At 41.2% G+C, this 23463-nt stretch overlaps 2 protein-coding genes across 4 annotated transcripts in view; one reads left to right on the top strand and one right to left on the bottom strand.

Annotated features, from left to right (window-relative positions):
- Nucleotides 1-6579: 6579 nt before the first annotated feature.
- Nucleotides 6580-20706, bottom strand: CCNE1 (cyclin E1). Its single transcript, XM_039502530.1, has 12 exons — nucleotides 20506-20706; nucleotides 20137-20187; nucleotides 19916-20006; nucleotides 19540-19608; nucleotides 12758-12900; nucleotides 12537-12672; nucleotides 10970-11116; nucleotides 9563-9658; nucleotides 9075-9209; nucleotides 8860-8971; nucleotides 8621-8778; nucleotides 6580-7262 (listed from the first exon to the last, which is right to left on the bottom strand). Exons 2-12 carry the CDS (start codon nucleotides 20148-20150, stop codon nucleotides 7140-7142), a joined length of 1224 nt encoding a protein of 407 aa, XP_039358464.1. The 5' UTR covers nucleotides 20151-20187; nucleotides 20506-20706; the 3' UTR covers nucleotides 6580-7139.
- Nucleotides 20707-20921: 215 nt separating this feature from the next.
- The window catches only part of LOC120384609 (uncharacterized protein F13E9.13, mitochondrial-like), a 44214-nt gene continuing 41672 nt past the window's right edge, over nucleotides 20922-23463 (top strand). For all 3 annotated transcript variants that reach the window (XM_039503574.1, XM_039503572.1, XM_039503573.1), the window contains exons 1-3: nucleotides 20922-21027; nucleotides 21334-21409; nucleotides 23133-23215. In XM_039503574.1, coding sequence (XP_039359508.1) covers nucleotides 21337-21409; nucleotides 23133-23215 — 156 coding nt within the window. In that variant the 5' untranslated portion in view covers nucleotides 20922-21027; nucleotides 21334-21336. The remainder of the gene's footprint in view (nucleotides 21028-21333; nucleotides 21410-23132; nucleotides 23216-23463) is intronic.

Here is a 23463-nt window from a genome sequence, read left to right as displayed (position 1 = left end):
AGTCCTCCCACACAGCTATCTCCTCCAACCGGCTTTCTGAATCTGTTAAAATCACTCACTAACCATTCAGCAGAGGCCACAAAGGATTGATGGGTTTGCCTTTTCTCCCTCTTCTCCAACCCAAAGGACTAAGCACACAGACCCTGCAGACTTGGGAAGGGAAATAAAGGCAATAATCAAATCTGTCTTCTAGTTTAGAGTGAAAAATGCTACTCTACTGTCTGTAATACATATAACAGACTGATGGGTGCAGATGCGCACACATACACCTGAACACCAAAATGTTTGTGCTCCAACATCCAAGATTTTTTATGTATAAATCCAAAGTCGAATGGGCTCAGTAAGTATAAAGGGCCAGCTCACCCTGTGACAAAAACAAAACCAGACATGCAAATCTGAAGGCTATATGGAGGCATAAGTGCTAGAACTATGGGTGTGGGGGGGTGCTGCAGGACCCCCTGACTTGAAGTGTTTTTCATTATATACAGGGTTCAGAGTTTGGTTCAATGGCTCTCAGCAGCCCCACTATACAAATTGTTCCAGGACCCCTGGCTTGAGGTCCCTTAGAAAACATAACCCTTAGAGTACTTGTCCCTTTAAGCCTTTCCAGTCTCTCAGCTCCATTCACAGAACACCAGGAAGTAACATGTTACTCTGAGTAGTAATATGTACTGTGTGCACACTCATTTCATATTATCCAGGGCGCAGCCACTCCAACACCTCAAACCCAAGTAACCTGGCTTTAAGAAAATGATCTGTAGGGATGTTCTGAGACAAAATCCATTTTGCAACATGAGGCCTGGACAGAGAGCTGTAGCACAACCATATACAGGCTACAGTAGCAGCCACTACATCACTTGCATGAGCTCTCAGGACACTGTGTGGCCTTAAACAGCCCTGTGGATGCATGCTTCTATGTAGTTTGACTATTTAGTGTGGTCCTAGACTGCATACAGCTTGTGGTGCTCACAAGGATAATGTGTTTTAGCTGCATAAAATAGGTGGCTTCTTTTTGTCATTTAACAAATAGATCTTTCACACCTTCCTAGTGTAATTTGAAACATAGGATAGCAAATGATGTGTAGAAAATAAACCTCTTCTTTGGTACCTATCTTGTCTTCTTGTCATAATGAACTCAGGGATAATCCAATAGGATCCTTTGATGGCCTGAATTTTGTACCATTTCCCTGTAGAACAGAGGTGGCCCAGGCAGCAAAACATTTATTAAATTATTCTGTTGTCATTGGTGAGGGGAAAATATGTTTAAATATAACAAAATGAATATTGAGAATTCTCAGGGATATTTTGTTATGTTAATAACTGTTTCCAAGTGTCCGCTTTATGTTAAAGGATTGACTCATTTTCAGTTTGGGTGAGAAGACGATTTGCTTTTACCTCGCAGCCCTTTTGCACTCTCCCAAACTACTCATGTGAAAATACTTTAATATGAAAAAAACATTGTCTGGAGCAATTATTAATCTACAATTTGAAGCACAGAATACTAATAAAACAACTAAGGATAAACCAACCATTTCTCATTCTGCAAGATTTAGGCCAAAATTAATACCTGTGTCTCTGACTGATTTCCCACTTCACAAATTTTGATTTAAAACAGAAGTTTTATTTTTTCCTTCACTTTGCTAAAACTATGTTCCAGTATGTGTGTAACCGGGCTTGTGGGAGACATCCCTAGAAATGTTAAACATTGAAAAAATAGACAATGCACAATCAACATTTTGCAGAGTTGGTTGAGAGGACAAAGGAACTTGCCTCCTTTGAGTGGCCTCAAAAGGATGTCTCACAACTGGACCTTACTGAGAGCTCAAAAATATTACTGGTAAGTACTTGGAAGGTTAATGTTATATGAAAGAACTATTGCCTATTGAACTCATCACTCCCAATAATTATTAGCGTACACAAATGTTGACTGAAGGAACACCCGTTTGCAGCAACTATAGCCGCTAGAATAAAGAATCCAATTAAAAAAGCAACAGCTGAGTATGAGGGTTATTAAAATACTGTACTGTAGTGGTACTCAACCTTTCCAGACTACTGTACCCCTTTCAGGAGGCTGATTTTTCTTGTGTACCCCAAGTTTCACCTCACTAAAAAACTACTTGCTTACAAAAATCAGACAATACAAAAGTGTCACAGTACACTATTACTGAAAAATTGCTTATTTTCTCATTTTTATCATATAATTACAAAATAAATCAATTGGAATATAAATATTGTACTTACATTTCAGTGTATAGTATATAGAGTGGTATAAACAAGTCATTGTATGAAATTTTAATTTATACTGACTTCATTAGTGCATTTATTATAGCCCGTTGTAAAACTAGGCAAATATCTAGACAAGTCGATGTACCCCCTGGCAGACCTCTACATACCCCTGGCTGAGAACCACTGGTGTACTGTATTACTCATTTTGCTTTTCTTTTTGATGACGTAACTCTAGGACTCAGCTGAGAAATACTTTTTTCATACTATTCATTCTAGTTACCTGATCAGTATGTATTAAGCACACACAAGTGGAATCAGACCACAATAACTGTAGACCTGGCAAGGCACAGCTGTTGTTGCGTCTCAATTTTATAAACACATGGAAAAAAAAGAGAAGTACTTCCTGCAGTTTTACTGGTTCTATACAGTCATTGCAGTGGGTGCTTAACTTCCAGCCAACTTCCTGTATTTTTGGTTCATTAGTCTTCTCGCATGCACATTAGAGTTACTGGCCCAGATTCAGAGTTCAACTGATTTACTCTAGAAGGGGCTGCAAAAACTTAAAACTTGTGCAAGTAACACACTTATTCCAGCTAATACGTTGCAGTTTCAATTTTTCAGCTTTCATTTCCTTGCACTACCATGAGGAGTCAGTTGGCTAATGAACATTCTTATTTGTGAAAGAAAGTAATTTTGATGGGGGGAAGGGGGAACAGGAGGGAAGGAAGGGAGACAAGTCTTGGAATATTTAAGTTTTTCTTCTATTTACACTAACTAAAATAATCAGTTTCTAATATAGAAAAATGCATGTGATGTTGAGCCGTGTGTACATAGTCTTTGCTTTTCATACTGGGGGCCTAATTTCTGTAATAATGCTAATTTCTTGGAATACTTTCCTTTTTTGGGATGAATAAAACATTTCATGTGGTTAATTAAGGGTTTCTTTCTATGTTGGTAAAACAGACTCAAGGCTGCAAGCACAATTTACTTCTTAACCAAGATGTGGTGTAGTTTCAGTATCAAGGTTGTCTTTTTAATCTCACTTTGTACAAATACCCAGGCCATTTTATTATACTTTTGAAGTTCAAAAGACAACTCATTTTTGGCCCACTATTTAGGTGGCATTTAAAAAAAAAAGACTTTTTTATAAAAGCTAAGACCCCTTGAAATTTGTTTTTTTAATTGCAGTGGAAGGTATTTTTAAACAATTCAACATTCCCCTACTGTATGTGAAACAGGCACTAGAACAAAAAAAAATTGCGGATTGCAATTACAAACCTCAGTTCTTTTGTGAGCCCTATAGCCACACTTGAACAAATTTATCCAAGCAAGCTTGAAATATATGGGAAGGGAAAATCCTAAGCAAAAGTCATTGTGGATAGTTGTCTGAAAACATCCACTCAATGTGCAGTGGCAGTCAAAACAGCAAACAGAATGTTGGGAATCGTTAAGGGATAGATAATAGGACAGAAAATATGTTGCCTCTATATAAATCCATGGTATGCCCACATCTTGACTACTCTGTGCAGGTGTGGTCACCCCATTTCAAAAAAGATGTATTGGAATTGGAAGAGGTTCAGAAAAGGGCAACAAAAATTTTTAGGATATGGAACAGCTTCCGTTTGAAGAAAGCTTAATAAGACTGGGACTTTTCAGCTTGGAAAAAAGACGGCTAATGGGAGATATGATTGAGGTCTATAAAATTATGACTGGTGTAGAGAAAGTAGATAAGGAAGTGTTGTTTACTACTACTTATAACAAAAGAACTAAGGGTCACCATGTGAAATTAATAGGCCGCAGGTTTAAAACAAATAAAAGGAAGTATTTCTTCACATAATGCACAGTCAACCTGTGGAATTCCTTGCCAGAGGATGTTGTGAAGGCCAAGACCATAACAGGATTCAAAAAAAGAACTAGATAAGTTCATGAAGGATAGGTCCATCAATAGCTATTAGCCAGGATGGGCAGGAATGGTGTCCATAGCCTCTGTTTGCCAGAAGCTGGGAATGAGCAACAAGGGATGGATCATTGATGATTACCTGTTCATTCCCTCTGGTGCACCTGGCACTGGCCCCTGTCAGGAGACAGGTTACTGGGCTAGATGGACCTTTGGTCTGACCAAGCAGGGCCTTTCTTATGTAACATTTACTGTTTTGTGCTTGCCAAAGTTCTTTGAGAATTAAATGGATATTTCAAGAGATTGACTGGTGACATTTAAAAATGGTGCAAGTTCCAGCAGAAGCAGATGTTAATTTAAAACCTGAAAGGAGCAATTACATGCAAAGTGAAGCAAATATTTAATTCAGACTGTTTGGTGACTAGATCATTCAGCACACTATGTGGAATTCATCAGCAAAGTTATACTATGCAAGAACCTAAAAGAGTTAAGGTTAAAAGTGTGTTTTTATGGGCACTTTACATAGTATAAAAGTTCTACAACTTTTAGAAATCCCAAGTGAAAGGATTCCTCAATCACACTCACTCCATCCAGCCTACTCCTCCCTCCCAGACAATGTTGCACTTTGAAATCTGAAGAAACATATTTCCATTTCCTATTCAAACAATCATTTAATAGAAATCTACTGTTATTTTAACTTGTTATTCACAGAGCTTTCCATTCTGAGACAATGTAACATAACTCATTACCACTCACTACATTGGCTCCCATCTTCTACCCCTCTCTACATATAATCCATGCCCAAGTCAAATGAATTCAAAACACATTCCAAAAAATTTAAACTCTGCTTTGTCTAACTCATGAAAACAGCTGTGTATTAGTGTGGCCTCGGCTGTGGTGGCAGATAATTAGAGGGGTTTAGGGAGGGTTATGATTAAGTGTACTCTGAACACAAGTCTCCGTTCCTCAGAAATAAGGCATTTTAAACTTTTTTCAAAGTTACCATCACTTATATACTCATCCTACTTTAGATTCTAACTATAAGTCAGGATTCATTTTGGCTAGAGCTCATTGAAATTGAGTTCCAGGAGGTACAACTTAGTTCTATCCAGATATCTTTCCACAGGGGTATGGAACACTTGCATTTATTCTCAAACATTAGGATGTCAAACCAGAAACATCTTTTTTTCTAATTGAAACTGAAAATTAGTGCGTCACATTTGCTGTGTTTGTTACTGTCTTCAATTTTTCACAATTGGAGAAGGCAGACTATTAAGGTCCTAAATTAAAGTGTAACATCCCATTATAAGCAGTCAAATGGGGGGTTTGTATGTGGTACTCATTATTTAATACTGAAGCTTTTATAGAAAGCATTAGAAATAATGACAGCAAGGTTTGCATTAAAAACTGATTTCTCATCAATTACAAGGTATGCCTAGACTACTCTTTAATGAAGCAATTCTGAAATACTTTTGCTCAGGTTTTAAATGAGCATGAGGATATTTAAGAGTAGTACTAAGCTACATGAATGTTAGAAATGCTCATGAGTGGTGGAAATACCTTTCAACAGAATCCATGTCTCACTGTTAGTCATAGCTGCTGCCAGAAGTAAGAACTTCCAGTTGGTAGCTGCCAACTTGTTCTGCTGACATTTACACTTGTTCCTTTAATGTCCAATTTACAACCTTTCAGAGGATCTTTCAAGAGACTGAACAGCATCATGAAGATAAAAATGAATTGTTTAACCATTAGTAGCATTAGCTAACACTTGATCAAGTCTATGGGTTTTTTTTTCCAATGTGTTGGGGCTTTAGATTTTGTCAGATTTCCCCCCCACTCCATGCACTAAATTACTTCCAAACACTATAGTTACCATCCGAAGAAGTGAGCTGAAGCTCACGAAAGCTCATGCTTAAATAAATTTGTTAGTCTTTAAGGTGCCACAAGTACTCCTGTTTTTTTTATAGTTACCAGCAAGCTTTAGTTTGAACACCAGAAATTTAATGAAAATACAAAACAACTTGTATTCCATTCCTCGGTTTCATGCTGCTAATGCTTAGTTTATGGGAAACTAGCATGAGTAATGCTGAAAGCCTCCCAGAATTTTCAGCATTGCATTTGCAGTAGAAACTGCTCACTGACATTTTGAAAAACAAGTGCAACGACGAACTGAAAAGCTGTTTTACATCTCCTCCTCTCTGCAATACGTGGAGGTGGAATATCAATTTCCAGACGTAGTCATTCAAAATATTTGGAAAAAAAACACAAATGAATAGTCCCTGTTTTCAGTTGCATTAACAGCTTCATTCTCTGGATGTTCACATTTCTGTATCCAAGAAGAGACTTAGTTCGCAGCGAAGCAGTTGATGGTAACAGAAGATATCCTTACTTAACTCCCCCACAGCCCCATGTTTTCTGCTTTGAAACATCTACCATTACCACACTGATACAACAAATACACATAAAACCAGCTGTCTAGGACAGCATTTTTATTTAAAAATTGATATACAGAGACATAGCAGCATTTACATAAAGGGTTTTTAAAAAGTCATCAAGTTGTAAGCCAATAGCTTGTAAAGAGGCTCTAAAATGTAGTCTTCCACAGCATTCTCAAGCCCATTTGCCCTCACAAGGTTAAATGATCCCAGGATATCCAAAGACCGACTGACAGACAGACACACGGACACAAACACAGTTGCAGTTTTCAACTTCAAGCCTTTTTTTTTTTTTTGAACAGTTGGTCACATCAAGTATCACCTTCCTTAGCAGCATTTGGAGCACTCTTCGGCGTTCTTTTAAGTGGCTGGTGTACTTGATCCATTTATTTAAAATATCAATAGTTAATAAAAATTTTCATATAGAAGATTCTTCTGTCACAAAAAAAATGCAAGTTTCCTTTTTAGAATCCATAAAAGCTTATAAACTTCACTGGCAGCATTTCCATAATGGAGCAGGATTCAGAAACAGCAAAAACAGGCACTTCAGCTAAATTGTCTCTGATGTAGACAGTTTGCAGTCATATCAGCTTCAGCCCAGTGGACTGTTTCTTACTACTCTGGGGTGGTGTGAGGACACCACTGGGTAAAGGAGAAGTCCTATTTTGCTCAGCCAACATGGCCTGTTCTGCTTGAGCTTTGTCCTGAACAAGTAAAAAAGGTAACGTTTAAGTTAGTGTGTGTTAAAAAAATCAACTTTGATATTCCAGCCACACATATTAATAAAAGATGCAAAAGACGTGAGGTATTACTTAAATGCCCATTATGTTTCCAAAGCTATCATTTACACATTTAAAACTCTCTAGTTTGTTCTCACCAGCCTGTTATCCCATTTTAAAATTCTTACACCATATCACTGAAATTTCTTCAAAGCTAAGACTGCCTCTGAACAATCAGCTGATAGCAGAATAAGTCTGAGAGTAACAACGCACTGCTAATTCTTCAATTTAGGTTATTTTCCAGTGTGCAGCTATGCCTTAAAAGTATTACCGATGTGAGTCCAGAGTGCAATTTGGCAAGTTTCTATATCTACATTCTACTTGAATTATATTTTTGACCTACCAAACAACTTTACTGTAGTAAGATACATGTATTATATCGCTAGTCAGACACTGTAAATCATGATAGATCAAAGTTAGCAGCATTTTGAATTCTCTTCATCAGTATTAGATATAGCCCTTACAAGTGTATAAGAAAACAGAATTTCAGTTGCTACTAAGCTTTAGAGGTGTTTTTATAATCTACTACATTTTAATCAAAATCATTTTAATATAAAAGAATTAGCGAATAAAAGTTAACTCCAGTTTATGATACATGGAGCTATAATTGCATCAAGCAAATATATTCTGACCCTTAAAACATTATTGCTTGATTTACTCAACTAGTCAATTGCTAGCAAACCTTGGGACCATAAGATATTGATCTTACTGGCCTATAGTGAGAATTTAGTCACTGGCAGAGGAAAAAAAGCAGTCATCCAAATTGGGGACGTGTTTTCTTTCCTAAAATTAGACTATTCTATCTTTCCAAACATAATGAGGATGCTCCATGTTCTATAATCCTTGTGAAGCATCCCAAAGTTGATACCAAGTTAGGGGAAAATCAAGCCAGAGGGGTTTTGTTTATTTCTTTGACAAGTATCTGCAAGATGACAGTATGTTTCTGACATAATCTATACAAATAACTATCAAGTGCTCAGTGTATTATGCCATCACCATGAGCCCACAATCTGAAGAGTGGCCCTTTTGTGCTAGGCATGGCGCAAAAGACGACAGTCTCCGCCCAAAAGAACTTGCAACTTAAGATCAAGTTTGTCATCAGCTGCACTCTTAAGTATAGGTCCTTAAATATGTACTGTGTATCACTTCTTAGAGCAAATTCAGAAACTAAATGCCTTTATCAGGTCACAAATTTAAAAGCCTTGTTATTCCTATACTCTACAAGAGAATATAGTTTTTGCCTCTAGAGATTACATAAAGATTAAAAAAAGAAAAAAGCATACCAGCAAATCCAAGCTGTTTATATGTGTTTGTATATTGTGCAAATCTTCAGAAGCTATGCCTCTGAAGTGTTTTAGTTTGGAGCTTCCTGCTTCCCTGATAGCAATAGCAAATGGAACCATCCATTTTACACACTCTTCTATGTCATACCATTCATAACCTGGAAGGTAAAGATACTTAGGTGAGCCTTAGGTTAACCTACTTGTCAGACAAACATTTGCAACTAGAAAGTGTTAATTACCCGAAACCTTCTGCATCAGTTCAGATGAGGAGAAGTGGTACAAAGCAGAAGCGGCAAGTACTCCATATGTATATTCCAAGCAGCCAATATCGAGCACACAGAGATCCAAAAGCTACACAGGGAGAAGACAGACTCCTAACATGTGACAATCTCATATTACAAATGACAGGTCTTAGCATGAGCTGCATGGTGTTTGGGGATGAAGTTACCCTTACCTCTGCTATCTGTACAAAGATTTGCTGGGGATATTGTGGCAGCAACACCTCATAAAGCTCATTTAGATATGCAACTTGCATGTAAATATTTAGCCATGATACAACTGTCAGTGGATTTAAGTTCCAATTAAGAGCCTAAAAAAAGATACATATAAGGTTGACAAAAATGTTATTAGAATATGCGGCTTACTCTTTACATCATTACCTAGTGTTGGTGGGAGACTGCATTCCCATCTATGGTAGCAGTGCAAAGAAAACAATGTTCTTTTTCCGAGTGAAACTGAACTTTCCCATGTAAAAAAACCTAACTAAACCATCTTATCTGTAACCTTTGAGAAGTATGCAATTACTATATCTTATAGGGCACTAGTTTTAACTACAGGAAAATATTACTCTACCAGAATATTACAACAGTAGCTCTCTGCTGTAGTCAACCACACAATGTTTTGGTCCTTACAGAAACGTAAACGATACTATTTTATTACTACCTTCATAATGATCAGTTCCATGCTGAGGATTTCATCTTCTGCACAAGCTCCGTCTGTAACATAAGCAAACTGGTGCAACTTTGGTGGATAGATTTCCTGAAAGATAAAAGATCAAAAATAGAATTCAAGTAGAATGTAGATATTCCACATGTAAAAACTGAACATTTAAAGTTGTTTAAAACTAAAATCTCATGGGAGCCCATGTCTTTGTTGACGCTCATGAATCATGGTAGTGATAAAAAATGGCTTCACAAATAGCAAATTTCTTGTTCATAGTCTTCGTTTTCCATTTTTGTTTAATTAGTACAAGTACAAAATAGAGTTTGACTGCAAGGGATACAATGCATGTTCTTATAGCTCATTATCAAGATCTTCATGTCAGTTATTCCACCACCTCACAAATTTGCCTCTGTATACTCCTCCTGCATACATGGAGAGATAACACCTGCATATTCCTAAAAAATGTTTTAATAAAGGCTGAATATTGTGCCACCACATTTTCTAGGGGCCAGGTTCCAATCTTAGCATGGGGGTCTATTTTTGTGTCACATTACAAAAGGATTAGCCCTCTAAAAGAAATATCATTATTAGGAACAGCATGGTCAATGACCTATTCTAATTTCCCAAATGTAGGATTATAAACCTGGTGTCCAATGCAGATGTGGTATGAGGATGTATCTCTGGAGGTTATGGGATATGTCTGGTCTAAATTTGGCTTGCTAAAAGAGGCAGTGGGGAGAGGAAGAAACAGACATTAGCCCCAATTTAGCTCAACAATTTAAATGCTCTTTTAACATATCTGTTTTTTCAGACAAGTTGGCTTCCTCAACCCTTCCACTCAATTGACCGGTGTAAGCTTTACCTTACACACACTTTAAAAAAAAAATCTGATGAGGCGTTATGATTTAGAAACAGAGCAAGGATGTGTGCCAAAGAATACCTTAAAGAATCAAATACATTCCAGAGATTTCTACTCATCTTCCCCTTTAACCGTTAAAACCAGGGAAAGTCACTTATTTTAATAGTCGAGTTATTCAAACAATTGAGAGATAACTCTGGAGTTATGTCATCTAGTTCCAATGTCAGTTATGCTCTTTATTGGTAGAGTACTTAGAAGTGGTCTCTGGATACAGAGGCCAACCTTAAAACTCAAGGTAACTAACTTGACCTCAGTTTTTGTATTTCCTAGGAGTACAAAGCAATGGCAGATTCCGATGTAACCTTATATAGAGTAAAACGGGTCAGAGGGGGGACTGTAACAAGAGTTGAGTCTTCTTTCTTCCCATAAACCCCTCCAAAACTTATTTTCCCCTTAATGACGTCCATAAAACAAAGATATGCCTAGCACACAACAGAAGCAAGCATTTCCTTGCCACTCATGTTTAGGTAGAAGCTAAAGACTTTTACCTCAAGCTTTGCAGCTATGAATAAAGATGAAATGCCAATAAGCTGCAACAGTGTTTTTACAACATTTTGTTGTGTTGCCATAAACCGATCAAAGAAATCTTGTGCCAAGTAAAAAGTCTGTCTGTGAAGCTTGTAGACCTCACAAACCTGCAAGAGATAAAGAGTAATGCATATTCATAAGGAAAGCACAGAGTATATACAAGTTCTTTTAGGTATCAAACCAATTCATGTACCTACAATGGCGGTTCTGTCTCAAGCAGCATATAACATTTAATAAGACAAATCTAGGGATATTTTTCATACAGTAGCTTTTAATATAAAGAGCTGAAATCAAATATGGGGTAAGAAGAGTGGTGGCATGTCCTATGGTAGGTCAACTTGCAGCCGCCACAGTAATGTCTTTCCAGGGGACATCTATGACCCTTCAGTCCTAGTAATTACTGCAGTGACTGATGACAACTGAAGAGGAGCAGCATGAGGGGCTTAGAGCCAGGCTCTCAGCTCCACACAGCTCTCGGCTAGGAGCCCAGCTGCCCCCCAGGCTCTTGCCTCCCTGCTCCCAGTCAGGAGCGGAGGAGCAGCTACCCGGGCTTCTCAGCTCCCTAAGCAGGGAGCCTCTGGGCAGTAGCCCAACTGGTAGCAGGGAGCTGGAGGCAGCTGGGCGCTAACTGCCTGACTGTCTTGTCAATTTTCACATCATGTCTGCACAGACACTGCATTACCCTAACTACACTAACATAAGCCCAGTAGAAGCGCTCTCATGAAAGTGGAGTTATGTCAGTGTAGAACGGCACTTACATCAGTGGGACAAGGCTATCATGTGTAAAACAAAAAAAAAACCCACACGTTGGAAAGCATGTATGTTACAAGACCAGAGCATCAGGTCTTCATTTTAAAAAATATGTAGCCTCTCCACAGTTCATAATGGAAAAAAGAATTCTCACAAGTTGGTTGTGACTGAGACAGAACTCTTCAGTCCTCTAAGCCAGTAGGTGGCCAACAGGAAGATACTGTGCAACAAGAATGTTTAAAAATAGCATCTTTTCAATTCTAAGATTATCATGTTAGAAACAGTTGTATATCATGTCGTATATGCTGAAACTATTAGAATTATGGAACATTAGGCATTACAGCAGGGTTCCTAACTTCTCTACACACACCGTCACTTCCCCTCCACCATAATTTCATCTTCATTTGTTTTGCTTTAGCCTAGAACACAAAATGCTGCAATAAAACATTTTATGCAAGTTCCAGGCAGAAGTAATCATTCACATTCATGGAGTACACGTTTGATAAACTATCCTTATATTAGATATGAAATTATCAAATTGCACACTTGAAACTTGGAACCATTAAGTTCTACTTATTTGGTTCTAACACTCTAGTAAAATTTCTTAGCTGTGCATTGAGTAAACAAGTTCCACTAATATTCTAGTGCTTTATGCATTACGTAAAGTTCATGAAAATGCAGATCATACTAGGTATTTAGAAAAATCCATGTTATTCAGGACATCTCTACACCTACCTACAGCATGCTTAAAGTGTTAGCAAGAACAGCAAAACTCACCTCCATTAGCCAGTCTAGAAGAATTGTTCGCATTTTAGGTTGCAAGAGAGGGTGCTTTTGCATATAATGTTTATCTCTCACATATGTCTGTTCTTTGTTTAGCATGTTTTTCCATACATCATCTCTATTTGCCCAGCTAAGGAAAAAATATAAACACGTTAAGTATCAACTGTTAAGTTGTGAATGGAACAGACAAAGAAGGGGGAATGAAATACAATTACCCCAGAATTGGTAGCGGTGAAGTTCTAGCTGGACTAAGTCTGAGGTCTACAAAATGAGAGAAGCCAATATTAACTGGCTCATCTTTATCTGGTGTGGGAATCAGCATATGGGGACTTTTCTGGACATCCTTATTCCAAGATGGCTATTAAAGGAAAGAAAAAAATGTTGCACTATAACTGGTTTTTTTTAAGTTTCTAGGGCTATTAATGCACACAGACTCCACAAGACACATTACATCAGAGGTGATCACTCCTGTAGGCAGCTAAAATTCAGAACAAGTTTAAAGGTGCATTTTCACACTAAAAGACTTTCAATTGCTGATCTTAAACAAGTCATTTACTTTCCATGTTTTGGGATTGAAGGGTTGCAGATGTCCCACAGAAAGACAAGTGTTCTATAAAGAGAGAGTTCTGTCGCTATGTTTCAGATGGAAGGAATTTTGCATGAAAGTAGGACTTGTCTGGGAATAAGCATCTGCTTATTCCCCACCTGAAATTCTAATCCCTTGGTTTATGGCATCACAATCCCAGCCAGCTTTCCTGGCCTGGGCCAGGCACTAATGATCCAACACCAGCAGACCAAATTCAGTGACGAATGCTGGTCACATGCCACATGAGGCATGTTGCACATATGCTAAAAAGACAATTAAGGATTAGGACTTAGGTGAGGAATAAGCAAATGGGATTCCCAGACAGAGCCTGCTTTTGTGCAAAATGTCCTTGGTAATGAACACAGAAGAGGAATGCTGATTTTGTTTTGTCTTTCAAGATTCAGAGGTTATTGACTGCTCATCTTGTAAAGTTGGTTAAGCACAAAGCTAACACTTTGTTATCACTTCAGACATATGAAAATGACTTTGTATACGTTTTATTTGCCCAAGGATGTTCCCTCTTAGAAAAAGAGTGAACAAACTCATAACAACTAGTCCATTCATATACAGAATAGATACTAACAAATCTGCAAATGTTAGACACCTGACATTCCAGCTATTATAGCTTGTTATTTATGTATTTGGAACAGTACACAGACCTAACGCTTTAGCCTTCCTTTAAAGAAGGCTTATCCTGGCAAACTAGATTTTTTAAAAAGCAAGACATTGGTATAAAGTTATTATCCCAGTTCCTAAAGAAAGATAGAACCCATTTTGCTTAGCCCAATGTTCTGAAAGTTCACAAAGTAAGAAAATCCTATGACCACGAATAAGCACATTTATTTTTATTTTAACTAAAACTTGGCATTTGCGCCTAGTACTGGAGACAGCCATCTTACAAATTACATCCCTTTTTCAGTATCAGTGGCAGGGTCAAAAAGCTCCAGCAAGTCCCCAACCTGCTTTAAATAGAAGACACTTGTTTTACAAGTTAAAAATAAAGACTTATGAATCAGTTTCCAAACCTGGGGTTTTCGTCTGCCTTTGTCACAACTGACAACGCTTTCCAGCACTAGGTTCAGAATGCTCATAACCACATTTTGGTTTATTCATAATGAAAATTGCTTTGTACTATTTGAGCCACTGCCTGAAAAAGCTAGGCAGTTTTCCTCTTTAAAAAGAGGTCTCCAAATTGTGCATGCAAATCTATCACAGCCATGTGCCCAGCTGTGTCCAAGATCCCAATGCTGTTTGTGTTACCATTCAACTGGGGGGACGGGAAAGATGTATTCATTCTGAGTGAGATGACAGTAGATTCCCTATGAACTGAAAGTTTGAAGTGTCACATCGGCACTTAAGTTAATTTTTGCCCTTCCTCTAAGTTAGATTTTAGTCACACCTTGTTCTCCAATTACATGGAAGGTATAGATGACAGTCCTTTGAGCACAGTTAATCAAACAGACTGTGCTGGATAAGAGCTGTAAGGAAAGAGAATTATATTCTTTCTGTATAATATGGCACATGCTCAGCACCTCAGAAAGACAAGGTCCCTGCCCCAAAGAGCTCACAATCTAAACATGGAGACAAAACGAGGGCAAAGGGGAACAACAAAAGGCAATGCAATTCATCAGTGCACTAAAGTACAGTGGGTGTTTTTAAATAAAAAAGTAAACAAACCTCAACAGGATTGGAATGGGAGGACATGCTAGGGTTTAAGAGCAAAATGCTGTTTAAAAGTGAAATGATAGGTGAGGGGCTAGGTGTGGTCAGAGCAGTAAGCAAGGTAGATTATCTTTAGAGGCAGCATTTTAGATAGGCTAAAGAGAAGCAAGATGGCTATCTAGCAAGTTAGTGAGGAGGAAGAGGCTATAGTCATTGAAGTGAGGGATTATTATTGCTTAGATAAGGGTTTTTGCAGGGGAGATGGAGACAGCTACAGATTTTGTGACAGCACCAATTTCAGATGAGGAAATGTATCAGAAGAGTTGTATTACATCAACTGAGAGGATTATCAGGTTGCCATTTGTGAAAAAAAAAAAAGGGTAATGGCTTAGGTGGAAAAACTAGTTCAATTTTTGCCAAGCTTAGTTTAGGTTTGTATAAAGTTAACTAGTCCCCAAATCCTGGAGCTGCAATCAGCTCCTCTGCAGGGATCCCCCCTTGTCCAGGATGGCAGGTGCAGCTGAAAATCTTGGCAGCATAGCAAAGGAAATTCTATGGTTCGTGGGCTCCTCCAAAGGCACTCTGCAATGGTAGAGCAGGAGCCGAAGTAGGATGTAAGTCAAGACCATGATTCAGCAAGAAAGGGAAGCCAAAGAATCTAGTGTGGAAGAGGAGTGGTTTTATATGTGAGGTCCATGGAGTTCTTTGGCAAGGCTCAGATACTGCTATGATGGCTAAGGTAAAAAAAAACCTGTATTTTATTTATATGCTACCTATATCAACAGAAAGGAGAGATGGAGAATTCAAGAAAGTTAATGGCTTGGCAGTCATAGGACCAAAAAAAGGCAGAAGGCAGATGACGAATGAAGAAATCTATCCATGAGTGAACAAGCAGCAATGCACAGCTCCGAATAAAGTCCAGACCATGGCTGTATGTAGGAGGTTGACTCAGAACTACTGAGGAACAGAGGAAATAAGAAGCAGAAGATTAGATGGATCATCAGCATGGAAGCTGAAGTTACCAAACATGAAGGTGGGATCAGAAGAGAAAGAGGGATATATACTTAGCCCTTCCCCGCACCAAACCCAGCATGTGCTAGCAACTAGTGCCTTAAGCCAAGTTTTAGGAATAATGCTGTTTACATGTCACTTTCTGTAGGCAAATTGCAGGAAATGTAATTCTAGTTAGTTTCATTCACTGAAGGCACTAGGCCGTGGCTCTCAACCAGCAGGCCCGTGGACCGCTTGCAACCCAATCGGCTTACAGCTGCTGCCCATGTGACATCCTCAGAGCCATACAGGCAGTACTGGATGTGGCCCACAACGATAAGTAGGTTGAGAACCACTGCACTAGAGACAAGTATTATGGCACAGGAAAGAGATACAACGCAGTTCTACCAGCCAGCTTCAAGAAGTGAAGAGAAATGTTAAAGAAGTCAGACAAGGGAAGGGATCATTGTGATTAACGCTTCAATTCCCAACCCTAAATTTGATAATCCACATAATTTATATCAAAGATTACGTTGGCTACTAAACTCACCATCCGGGTCTCCCTTTGGTATGTTTTGTGAAAAAATAATCCCAGTTTAAAGGACTTTTGTTTCACAAGACATCCTGCTAATGTATCAACACTCATGTTGGGTATGATGAAAATTAGACTGAGAATTGCGAACAGTGCCTGTTCTTTTACTTCAAAACCAAATACAGAATTTCTGCAGTACTCTGCTTCCATCAGCCTAATATAACCACCCTTTCATCACATAAAGGCTAACTGCCTCCTAATTAAAAGCTCAGGCCTTATGTTCAGCAGAAACACACTAATGAATCGGGTATTAACATGCCACAAGTGGGATGTGACAGTGCTACTTTACACATGGAGCCAAATGGAGCTTCAACTAGTATACAATAATTTATTTAATGCAAAAAGCCACACAGTGTATGTTGCACAGGATTTATGGCTACTTGCACATTGAAGTTTGCTATGCTATTATTGTGCACCATCTTGCTTTCTCACTAGAAATCATACAAGCTTGCTCTACTCCTGGTGGAACTGCACACAGTCTCATTAGTGGCCTATGGCAATTTATATCAGAGAATAGCTTGTGTCACACACAGGCTGAAGAGCTGCTGCTGTGCAACCAAATGTTAGCTTCCTGGATTTGTCAAAGGATAACTGTTATAACAAAGTATCCACAGAATCTTCTCAATGTACAGACTGATATTCAGGTACCTCTTTTATTTATGAACTACAGAGTTGCAGGGCCTTATCATCAGTGCCAAGTGGGTTTACAGAAAGCTAAGTCTTTAATTTACACTTCAGGAATTGGTGCTTTAACTGTATTTCAATATACCAATCATTCATGAAGGAATTGCCCCAGAATCTATTTTAAAAAATCTGATTTTCATGTTAAAACAGGACTGTAATTCCATTTCTAGTTCTGGAATAGAGGAATTACAGTAAGTGCATTTTATGCTAAACATTTCAACTTTATTTCTACTGCCATTTTGGGGAGAGGGGATAAATACCTGGCTACATGTTATTAGAGTTTATTTTAGTAAGTAGCTACTCTGTAATATTAAAAAACAAACAAACCAAAAAAACCAACCACACACCCCCCAAATTGAGAGACGCTTTTTGGGAGAATGAAGAAAAGGAATTGTAATGAAGGACAGACAGCTCCCCCTTGTCAAAAGCGAGAAAGTAGTTTAAAATATTCATAAAAGGAAGACAGACGGGAAGGAGAGATCCCCTCATTAAACGCTCACCATTTGAGCCCTGCTTAATATGTTGAGTGATAACTAGTATATGCAGTTGCAACAAGCAGAGACCATTCCAAACAATGATGTCCATCTGCTATGTAGCACTTCAGTCTTCAAATCTGCAGTTACCACTTATGCATAATGTGGTACATCTAACCAGAAGTATTCACAGTCCATTTTGGTCAATTTCAGAGTCATGGGATTTTAAAAATCATAAATTTCATGATTTCAGCTATTTAAATCCGAAATTTCACGGTGTTGTAATTGCAGGGGTCCTGACCCAAAAAGAAGTTGTGTGTGTGTGGGGGGGGGAGGAGTCGCAAGGTTATTATAGGGAGGATTGCACTACTTCTACCTTTACTTCTGCACTGCTGCTGGAAGCGGTGCTGCCTTCAGAGCTTGGCAGCTGGAGAGAGGCGGTTGCTGGCCTGGAGCCTAGCTCTGAAGGCAGAGCCACTGCCAGCACTAGCGCAGGAGTAAGGATGGCATGAGATAGTATTGCCATCATTACTTCTGCACGCCTGGCCACCCAGCTCCGAAGACAGTAGCACAGAAGTAAATGATGGCACGGTAAGGGATTGCCACCCTTACTTCTGTGCTGCTGCTGGCAGGGTGCTGCATTCAGAGCTGGGTGCCCGGCTAACAGCCAACATTCTCCGGCTGCCCTGCTCTGAAAAGCACAGAAGTAAGGGTGGCAATACCGCAACCACCCTAAAATAGCCTTGTGACCCCCCCTCCCTTTTGTGTCAGGACCCCCAATTTGAGAAACGCTGGTCTCCCCAGTGCAATCTGTATAGTATAGGGTAAAAGCACATAAAAAGACCAGATTTCACAGTCTGCGACGTGTTTTTCATGGCCGTGAATTTGGTAGGTCCCTATGCATAAGTAACCCTATTACTGAATGAACAGGGTACTGTATTCCCTACCTATGACTTTTGTAGCTTAAATATCCTCCTACATGTGCATTAATTAGCTGAAGTCCTAACAAGAAAGAGCATGTATGTATATTCTATTTCTTTGTGCCTCAGCCAAATTTAATCTGCACGTACCTTAAAGGTGTACGGCAAGTGCAACCTCACAAACTCAGTACACATCTCATATTGTGTATGAAAGTGTGGGGCATTAACTGATAGCATACCCAAGTTTGTGGAACAAAAGAAGAATAGAAGTGGAATGGAAGAAGTTTCGAATACCACTGTTTCAAAATCAAAATTAAGTTATCTTAATATTATCACAGGGAGATTTAAAAAGCTAGAACTGCCTGCTAAGGATATTGTTTCTCCTCCCCATCTGCACTCCTCCTAGGCCAGTTAGTGCTGTCTATCTGAACAACCCCTAGTGCCTTTATAGGGATTACTATGCCTTACCTAAAAGCTTCAGTCCCAGCAATGCCACTGAAGTGTACACCCCCTAGGCCTAGTATATAACATAAAATTTCCAAATCTTAACTGTGCACCTTCTGATTTTTTGGCACTCAGACAACATTCAGTGCCACAGCAACAACAAATCATTAATGGGCTGGAGGAGGAATACAAATGTCCTCTTTTCCACATTCATATTTAAAGTAGGGAGACAGCTGCAAGAGGGTCCAGACTGTCAATTATATGGAAGTGGCTAGGACATATGTCCTAGGCTTCAGTCCTGCAGTGTACAACTCTTTAATGAGGTAAATGGGGTTCTGTGCAGCTCTCTACCCATGCAGGCCACATGAAGGCCATGCAAACCCAGGACATTTAGTCATGCTAGAGTTCACAAGAATTCAGACAGACCTCATCTGTTTTATGAGAATGTTAAAGATCCCATGTCACCTTGTGTAAATTGAGGGGGTTTCTCTTAGTGTTCCTGGCCAAAAGTCTCCCCTCCCCCATTACCATGCAGCATGTTAGTGGTGGTGTAGGTATAGAGTTGGTGAAAGTTCCAAGAAAACTGTATAAATTAAAAATACTGCAGTAATATCAGTAACTATGTATCCACAGCCAAATCAATTACCTGGCTTTCATATTGCTTTTTCTTGTTCATTTCCCTTTTAGCAATTTCTTCATCAGGATCCTGTAAGAACTACAGTGGGGAGAAAAGAAAAGAGAGCCATGTGCTAACAAGAATACAGACTCCAGGCCAAACTCTGCCACTCTGAGTCACACGGGTGTAAATCCAGTTGTTACTCCCAGCACATTACGCTGGTGCGACAGAGCACAGCACTTGACCCAGTTACTGTACACTCACAATGCCACATGGACATTCACAATCCAGCAAGGGCACAAGAGGCCATGGTCCAAATATTTCAGCAGAGAGAATCCACATTTACACTGGAATGACAGAGCAGGACTGGGCCCTAGAGGATCAAAGTGAGCCATTTTGTACTTACAGTGGCCACATCAGCTTTCCTCTTGCGGGCTCGCATGGCAAGATCAGCAGCACCCTCACCCTTGGAGGGAACCTTCTCATCCACGTAGTCACTGCCAAGAAAGAGAGATACAGGGCCATAAACCCCTCGAGGGAGTCTCCTCTGGGATCTGCCTAATGGAGACCGTGGCCTACCCCACATCCACCCCCACACGCCCTGCAGGGGGCTGGGGAGAGACTCACCTCTCCCTGCGCATGGTGCCTGGATGGGACGGGGTGAGGCTGGCTCCGACCCTAGGAGGAGGGAAAGGCAGAGGGTTAGGGGGGGCAGGTCACCTCCTCACAAAGGCGAAGGCGGCAGCAGCTGCAGCTCCCCAGCCCCACAAAGGGCTCCGGGCGCGCGCGGTGGGGGCGGGGGTGGCCCTCATCGCCGGGCGGGGGCACCTGAGCGGAGTCCGCCGGGGTGGGATGCGGGGTGCGTGGGGGGAGGGGGGATCGGATGGGGCCGGGACCTCCCCCTCCCCTGCCCCCTAACTGGGGCACCTCCAGGAAATGGCCGAGGGGGAGCCCCGGGCTCAGGCACCCGCCCCTCACCGCCCACCCCCGCCTTACCCGGGGAGAGGGTGCCCGGGACGGGCGAGCCCTGTGCGAGGCGCTGCCCGGCGGCTGCGGACGGGGCGCGGGGCAGGGCGGGCGGGGAGCGAGGCGCGGGCGGGCTCCGCTGGGCGCCTCCTGCCTCACAGCGCGGTCGCTCCCGTCCCTGCGCAGAGAGCGGCCCCGGCCGAGCGGGACATTTAAATTAGAGGGCGCGGGGCCTCCTCCCTGCCCGGCCCGCACACGTGGCCCCGCGCGGGGCACCGCCGGCACCCGGCCGGGGCGGGGTCTGCGCGGGGAGGCGGCGGGGCGCAGGGGGCTGGGCCCGGGGGCCGGAGGAGAGGCGCGGGGGCCAGGCTGCGCGGCCACCCGGCTCGGCGGGCAGCCGGCTCGGGCGGGGCCTGCGGGCGCGGGGGCGGAGCCGGCGGCCCAGACGCGGAAGCGGGAGGAAGCAGCGTGGCTTCCCCTGGATGTAAACAGGGCGGCAGGGCTGGGCCGAGGGGGTCGCGCCGCGGGGCTTCTCCGAGAGACCCCGCCCAGGTAACGGGGAGCGGCCGGGGCAGGGCTGCCTTGGGAGGGGAAGAGCCCGGGGGGAGCTGAGTGGGGCAGGCGGCCCGGCCGAGCTTCGTAGCGCCTGCCTGGGCGGGCTGTTTGCCTGCCCGGGGTCTGTACATCCCGATTTCCCACGTTGGGAAGCGCCTGGGCTTTAAATCGCATCTCTTCCCTTGCCATGGATTGCCGCAGTCACCCTGGGCTGTGCCTCTCCGTAATGAACCACATGAGTGTTCAGAGCTTGCCCCCCGAGACTGACCGACTGACTGACACCCCCGGTCTGTTTTTCCATAGGTCATGAAGTTTCTGAAGCTCTTTGGGCGATTAAAATCAGTTGTCATTGGGATGGTGCACGTGGGGGCATTGCCAGGTAAAAAAAAAAAAAGAGTTTTTATATTGATTGCAGCTCAGATAAACCTGTGTCCAGTGAGTCTGATTTAAGAACTACCTCACTGACCCATGCTTGCTATTTCTCAACATCCAAGAAGGCACAGAAGAGACGTGGGGAGGAGCTAGCATATTGACATTCTTCCACACTGTCCACCTTGCTGCCTCTTGCCTACCTCCATATGTCTGTAATCTAGCAAGGTAGAAATGCACTATGCACCATATGATCACAACACAGCAGGTGCTGTTATGTGTAACCAGATCCAGTCTTTGCGTAGGAGTGTGCTCCCTGAACTTTACTTAAGTTGCACAAGTTTGTTGGCTGGATTTGCTCTGCTGTCCAAAACGTTAGAGTAGGTGACATTTTATGAGATCCCCATGCGGCCCTGGCCGAGTGGGACATTTAAGCTTCCACACCTTGAGCCCTTGGGAAGGGAGCCAGAGGAACTGCAGTCCCTGTTGTTGTTGTGTGGGGTTTTTTGTTTGTTTGTTTTTGTTGTTGTTTTGTTTTTAGGGAAGATTGGAAGTTAACCTTGTTGCTGAGCTCACCATTCCCATGGAGGGAAGGTGATGGAGAGTGACTGGGGGGAAGTGAGAATTTACAGGAGGGAGTGGGAGACAAAAGATCAGGGTTTCTTGTCAGGATACAGTGACAGTGACTTAGCTGGAAGCTCAATAGCTGAGATGAGCATGCAGGTTTTTCACTGAGACATTTGCCCTTGACTTCACAATGGAGCATCTGTAATATTAGCTAGTCAGTGTCAGGCAAATTCCTGCCCAGAGTGATCTTATGGCTGTGGCAGACAGATTGAAGGTGAGCACGCACTAGGCTCAGTATTTTTAGAGTGGCTTCTGAGTTTGGTTGCCCAATTTGTGACACCTAGAGCCTGATTTTCAGAGATGCTGAGTGCCTCTTCTGTTGGCATTGTGAGTGTTCAGCACCTCTGAAAATAAAGCCTAAAGTTAGGCATGAAAATATCAGAGGACACTTGAAAGTTTTTGGACTCCATCTTATCTTTAGGGAGAACAGACAAAAAAACAGCAGACTTCGCTGCTTTTTGCCTGTTACTCATCAATGAGTTATTTTGCAACAGTTTACTATTGCAGTTGTATCTCCGTGTCTTGGATCCAGTCCTGTGTACTAAGAACCTTCCTTTAGCACTAATGCAGTCTTTAAATTTTCTCCAGTGCATCATTCCTGTTTGTGTGCCTCTGGGAAAATTGGCATGCAAGACTTAACCTCCACTTCTCATGAATCATTGGAGAATCCCTACCTGTCAATTTCTTTGGTCTTTGTATTAATTTCCCATCACCGGTGCAGAGTAGTTGCCTGTGACATTGTCACAGATTGAAATATATGCATTGTCACTGGTAAAGAATGAGGTATGATCACAATTACAGGCAAGAATTACAAGCTAGGTGCTGTTCTGCTTCAGTGTAAGGTTATGTTTGATATTCCTGAAGTATAAGGGCTTTTAAACCAGTTTTAGGAACTCAGTAGTAAAAGCATGTCAATCAAGTTCTACTAGGGACAAGATACCATTAAGGTATGAGACATTATGCAACAACCTACTACTCATTATTTACTCTGGCAATTTGTGCCTACTTTGGCATTTCTGTCAATACTTGCAATAATCTTAATCTAACTCTGACTTTGTTTTGATTTCTGCTTGTATCATGGCATATAAGATTATTGTTCTTTGCAGGGACACCACGGAGCAGTTTGCCATTGACCCAGATCACTGATAAAGCCTGTCATGAGGCTGAGATTTACAAGGATGCTGGAGTTGTAAGTTTCATTTTTCATCCTTCTATTTTAATTTTTGAATAAAGATATTGCTATGTCAGAATACAACAGATCTTGGTTCTGTGAAACTAATATTTTCCAGATCACATTTATATTAGCGTTCTTGCCAAAACCTGAATCCACACTGACATGCAGATTGTTAGAAAGTGTTTGAAATTCAGTCCTAGATCCACATTTTGCAGGTGGCCTCAATTTCTATAATAGTCTAGATCTCAGTATTCCTGAGCTTT

Source organism: Mauremys reevesii, linkage group 16 (genome assembly GCF_016161935.1).
Source record: "Mauremys reevesii isolate NIE-2019 linkage group 16, ASM1616193v1, whole genome shotgun sequence".
NCBI lineage: Eukaryota > Metazoa > Chordata > Testudines > Geoemydidae > Mauremys > Mauremys reevesii.
This window is presented reverse-complemented; position numbering and strand designations above follow the sequence as displayed.

Coding starts and splice junctions, on each gene's coding strand:
- CCNE1 (XM_039502530.1), bottom strand. Junction 12,673..12,757: donor TCACCGCTACCAATTCTGGG/GTAATTGTATTT, acceptor TTTTTTCCTTAG/CTGGGCAAATAGAGATGATG. Junction 8,779..8,859: donor ACTGATGCAGAAGGTTTCGG/GTAATTAACACT, acceptor TTTACCTTCCAG/GTTATGAATGGTATGACATA.